The sequence below is a fragment of the Salvelinus fontinalis genome, chromosome 28 (genome assembly GCF_029448725.1).
Source record: "Salvelinus fontinalis isolate EN_2023a chromosome 28, ASM2944872v1, whole genome shotgun sequence".
In the NCBI taxonomy this organism is placed as follows: Eukaryota; Metazoa; Chordata; class Actinopteri; order Salmoniformes; family Salmonidae; genus Salvelinus; species Salvelinus fontinalis.
This window is the reverse complement of record NC_074692.1, coordinates 16,255,559-16,261,539: the sequence shown is the minus strand read 5'-3', so window position 1 is coordinate 16,261,539 and position 5,981 is coordinate 16,255,559. Positions and strand designations below refer to the sequence as shown.

Below are 5,981 nucleotides of genomic sequence, written 5' to 3'. Positions count from 1 at the left end.
TCATTTATCACCTGCATTTTATTTCAGCTCCAGTGTTATATACACTGTAGCAGCATTACCACTATCATTTCACATTCTTGTGCTGTAGATGGCACTCTAGTCATAAATCTTCCCAGTTTCCCCCGGTGTTTTGTGCGCAAAAAAAGCAGCAAAGATGTAACATGATGAACATCCCTAGATAAGATAAAAATTCACCAAATCTCCATTAACACAATCACTCTTATTCATGGGGCATACATAATAAAAGTACATTATATTGAAATGATCTCACAGACAAGTTATACAAGCTAGACAATAAGCATGGGTTTAAGACTTATTTTTCCTTAGATCTCTAGGGCTAACGTAATGTGTCTGAACAAAACAAGACCTGTGTTCTGTGGATACTTTGTCAAAAATGATTCAGAAGCTAAAGTAAGACTAAATACCTGAAGAAGATTAGTCTAATGACCATTTGAAACATTTGATTATCATCCATTCCATGTAACTATCCATTTCTATCTCCAAGTTTCTTAAAAAGGTCAGTTCTGCTCAACATTAATGCATAGGAGCAGTATTGTTTGAAGGGGTTGAAATATCTTGCTAGTGGTTTTTAATGGAATTAATTATAATCAACTGTATGACCAGCATTTCTTAAAACATAAGATTCATTAAAATTGAATGAAATGCATAGAACAGAAATGGCATGTTGGCATTTGTATAGTAAGTAACATACATTACATTTGTCTGGAGTTCCCCTTTTCAGAAATAGTAGTAAACGATATGCCAAAAAAAAAATCTAATGAATGAACCTTCAGCTGTACAGTATTGTTGTCAATAAGATTGACTTTAATCAACCTAAATGTGTTACTGTGTTGCATATTCATTTACATAAACAATAGCTGTGATATTTAGCAAAAACATTTGTGTAACTCCATAAAAACACCCACCCAGAGGGCTCAAAAGGACTTAAAATGAAGAGAAATGGTCATGAAGTGTGCCAACTTCTCTCCTTAATGAATACTGCAACATTGTAGGTTTGACCACTACTCCCCTGCTAGTCTCAGTTCAGACTAAATGTCCCCTTTAACCAAACACTTCAGCCTTCACAGAAACATTTGAAGAAATTCTCATCTCTAACTCTTATGAAAATGCTGAGGCACAAAGTGACTTTTTAAACATCATAAGGCAATACGCCTCAAGACAGCTAAATGACCTGCTCAACTAAAGTAGTCCAAAGAATAAGAAGCTACAGCTTTTTTGGTTGCAGATTATGCTTGTCATGAGAGGACTGCCAATAAGTACGAGCACAAGAATGAGTGCTTCATTTTACAGGTATGTTCACCACTACAGGTTTGCAAATAGGAATCCTACAATACAATGCATATCTTTGGGATCTTTAACAAGGAATAAACCTATATTTGAGGGACCTTTGGAGATCTCATAGAACCATCCGTACTTCACTGGTGAAAAAACCCAACAACATTTAATTAAAAACCCAACAACATTTAATTAAAAGCAAACAAACAAATCTTGCAGCTTTGTGGATTACAGCAATATGTGGAGGAATGTCTGCCTTCTGAGTAGAAAACTCAGAGCCAAGAGGCTGGGAAGAGAGCAGGGAGAGCACAGGAAGTGACTAAAATGGGCCAAAAAAATTCGAATAAATAGAGCGTGCCAACCAGCTGATCTGGTAACCCATTAGTAATGGGCCCATTGTCACAGACTGTACCCAATGCTTAAAGGAGTCGCCCGATTAACTGCAGTGGTACTCATTCCAAATTCTGCTGTCTGGAACATTGAATGTTTTATTTATTTAAGTAGTTTGAGAATCTGTCAAATTTGCTCATCTTACATTAAATCTCTATTAAAAGGATTTTAACTAAGTACATTATTACAAGCATGATATTTTACTCAAAAGCTAAATATGAACATCACAGATGTGTCTGAATGCAGAGATGAGGCGGTCCATGCCACCAGCCTCTTACAGGTTTGATGCTGAGGTTTGGTTCACCTGAGGACCTGCATAATGAAATGCCTCCTGGGAAACAATCACTCACTAAAATATACAAACGTTGCCTCTTCTCTGCAACATAGATTGTTATATAATATACTCTAACACTCACATTGGTGAGAGTCCAGAGCATACTACTGCATTCAAACAAGGCTAATATTTGGGCCGTTATGGCCTATACACCTTTATTATTGAGAGGGATTCCGGTAACCTCTCAGGAAAGGGAGGCAATACTCACTTCACTGTGTGGTCAAATTAAACTACTGAAACGGAACTACTAAACTACTGCAGACTTTGACTGGCGTAGAGGTTTGAATGAAGACCTATCTAAAGTGGAAAAACCCAGCACAACATATAGGGGTTCAGCCAAAAGGAAATGTAACTCTCAGAACGGCATTTCCAACACAGAATAGAAAAAAGGCCCTCATCTTGAAAGGTTTAGGCTAGCTCAGATTATAGGCACATTGTATGATGCCAACCTTCTGGCCAAGGAAAAATAACATGGTCCTATTTCAGTACATTTGGTTTTGACGAGTGGTTTCTTGCTATGATTGATGAAAAGGTAACATACAAATCATATGATTTAATCTACATTTCAATGGCAAACAATGATTATGTTAATGGTGACTGATCCAATCCATTTCTATTAAGGACCTACACAACACAAAGCTTTGAAGTTGTGGCTGCCTTCAATGCTAAAGAGGCACTTAAAAAGCGCAATTGTGTCTACTGTGCAGCGAAACTCAGGAATGTGTTCAATAAAACAGTCCTTTATAAATACACAAAGAAATAAAACAAGCAAACAGCTATGTGTCTCTTCCAAATCCATAAAATGCAAGCCCTGGTAAGCAAATCAAATAAATAAAAAGTTCCCATATCAGATCTACAAACATACTGTATGAATGTAACCCAACATAATGATGAAAATACTGTCACCAGATAGTGATAGACGAAGTTGGTAGTGTTGTGTGCTTAGTGAACGGGTGATTTGGGAAAAGGGCCTGTTGCCATATGAAGACGACCTTTTCTCTGTATACATCTCTGTACAGTTCCTGTAACAGCCTCCACTCCTCTAATGAATGACTGTGCACAATGGAAGGGCTTGCTGGGTAGGAAAGTGAAGGGTAAGGAGTGCCACGGTCTACCACAGCAAGTCTTTCAAAGTTCCTCCATTGCAGTGACTTCCCTTTGAGTTATTATACAAAAGCACACACAGATATAAAATTATGAACACGATGAGGCTTTTTGCATTGATTCCACAGGAGAACCAGGAGCCTCTAGTACAGGTGTGGTCACATTGCGGTCTCCACAGCCCTTCCTCAGACTGGGCCAGCTGGCCCAGCCTCTCGCTCCATCTGCTGCTTGGTCAAGACGTACTTAAAGAACTCATAGACTGACCAGGCGATGGCAGTGGAGGGCATCTGGTATATGACCCGGGCTTGGATCCCTTTGAAGAAGGCAGCCGTGCCACCGAGGCGATACACTGTTCTGAAGGCGTTGGCCATGCCTGTGAGGTGACCACTGATGTGTATGGAGCTGAGCGCTACGTTCTCCTGTGTGTTGAGCAGGGTCTTACACACGTCCAGCGGGGTGGTTATGGCTGCAGACACGGCCCCCGCCGCAGCCCCAGACAGCACGTGGCTGCCGGGGTGGTACTGTCTGTGGGGGTTGAGCCGCTCCTGCATCAGCTCATAGGTCATGAAGTGGACAGCCTGGAAGGGAATGTTCATGGCCAGCTGTGTGCTGTAGCTGCGATAGAAGGCTGTGAGCCCCTCAGTGCGCTGTATAGTCCCAACGCAGTCTAACAGGTTCCGGTAGGGAGAGTTGTACATCTGCATCCTCTGTTTCACCACTAAGACACCATGAAGGACAGCACCACCACACAAACGGGGGAACAAAGAGAAGGGGGTTAATATACTGTACAACCCCCCCCCCCCCTCTCCAGCTAGAATGGTTTGTTACCATCTTGATTTCCAATTGAAAAAGTCACAAAAACCCAAAGCCCCCTTTGAAAGCCTTACCTTCAGCTGGGTTCATGACTGCGTCATGCAGCACAGTGGCCACACAGCCTGCCAGTCCTAGTTGGAACAAAGACAGTCAGTCAGGCCTCCGCATGTTACCACCCATCAACATACAATACCTCACATAATAATACATCAGTTCTCACCAAGCCAATTGTTTATAATGTTAGTTTATCAAAACTGCCAGCACAACTACCAAAACAATTAACTTCTTCCTGTGCCATGTTCCCTGACCTTCCAGTGGTCAGTATGTAATGCGAGTTAGAATTCCAAGGGAAACAGAACTGTACTGCACCATTGGCTATGTGGCTGTTTCCTCCATTCTGAATGACCTCGCTGAGTGTGCGCTTGACATGTTCGTAGCAGGCAAAGTAGAGGGCGTGGGCAGGGCCGGCCCCCAGCATTGTGATGTTGAGGCCCCTCAGGGGTCTGAGGAGACCCTCCGTCCGGACGATCCTTCTTAGGGCCTCATACACACTGCTGTACTGAGCCTTAGGGTCTGGCTGCAAACTTTGCATCCTGGTCTAGAGAAAGAAGAGGAATATTTTAAGTGAGAGACCCTAGCTTCTCATGAAGTAGTCTATACAACCTGCTAAACTACAGACTGCAGTCAAACCTACACACTCACCTGGGCTGTCTGTTTCTGAGGTAATTGTTTCTCCTGTGATGTGATGTCTCACCATGTTCTTGATAATATCTGTTCTTGGCAGAACTTATGTACTTTCTGAGTGATGTATGTCTGTCCCAGGCCTAGGGTGGGGGGCCGGGGCAGTTCTTTGTTATACCCTGACACGCCAATTTATTTGGACAGCACAAACAATGTTTTTATTTAGCCCAAAATGTAGTGCAGCCCAAAAGACATGCCATTTTTATCTTTCTTAGCATATTGCCTTTATTTCCTTCCACCCCCCCAACAATAAAATATCAATTACATTTGCTTCAGATACATCTGGAGGCTTGAGGGATTCATAAAACTTTGAGTTTAAGTTTGTCAAACTGAACTAAAACTCTACACAAATCACAGACATTGATGAGCTCTACCTCAAGAAGACAATGATTTCTGCATGTGCCTTCAAGACTGCTTCTGTAGTCATCTTTACTTATAGGTGACATTACTCATTTCTCTCAACGCATCTTTGAAAGGGTGAATCCAATGTCTTATCTGTAGTCTATACAAAACATTAACACCTGCTCCTTCCATGAAAGACTGACCAGGTGAATCCAGATGAAAGCTATGATCCCTCATTGATGTCACTTGTTAAATCCACTTCATTTTTTTAAGCATTGAAACATTTTTTTCACCTTTATTTAACCAGGTTGGCTAGTTGAGAACAAGTTCTCATTTGCAACTGCGACCTGGCCAAGACAAAGCATAGCAATTTGACACATACAACAACACAGAGTTACACATGGAATAAACAAAATATACAGTCAATAATACAGTAGAAAAATAAGTCTATATACAATGTGAGCAAATGAGGTGAGATAAGGGAGGTAAAGTAAAAAAAAAAAAAAAAAAAAAAGGCCATGGTGGCGAGGTAAATACAATATAGAAAGTAAAACACTGGAATGGTAGATTTGCAGTGGAAGAATGTGCAAAGTAGAAATAGAAATAATGGAGTGCAAAGGAGCTAAATAAATAAATAAATACAGTAGGGGAAAAGGTAGTTGTTTGGGCTAAATTATAGATGGGCTATGTACAGGCGCAGTAATCTGTGAGCTGCTCTGACAGCTGGTGCTTAAAGCTAGTGAGGGAGATACGTGTTTCCAGCTTCAGAGATTTTTGCAGTTCGTTCCAGTCATTGGCAGCAAAGAACTGGAAGGAAAGACGACCAAAGGAGGAATTGGCTTGTGTATGTTTGCCATTCAGAGGGTGAATGGGCAAGACAAAATATTTAAGTGCCTTTGAACAGAGTATGGTAGTAGGTGCCAAGCGCACCAGTTTGTCAAGAACTGCAATGCTGCTGGGG

The 5,981-nt window shown here is 41.3% G+C and overlaps 1 protein-coding gene across 1 annotated transcript in view; it reads right to left on the bottom strand.

The window, feature by feature from the left end:
* The window catches only part of LOC129826279 (mitoferrin-1-like), an 11,618-nt gene continuing 5,637 nt past the window's right edge, over nt 1–5,981 (bottom strand). The window contains exons 2-4 of the mRNA XM_055886829.1: nt 4,307–4,535; nt 4,012–4,068; nt 1–3,842 (exon numbers count right to left, since the gene is read on the bottom strand). Of these exons, the coding sequence (XP_055742804.1) occupies nt 3,310–3,842; nt 4,012–4,068; nt 4,307–4,535 (819 nt within the window). The 3' untranslated portion in view covers nt 1–3,309. The remainder of the gene's footprint in view (nt 3,843–4,011; nt 4,069–4,306; nt 4,536–5,981) is intronic.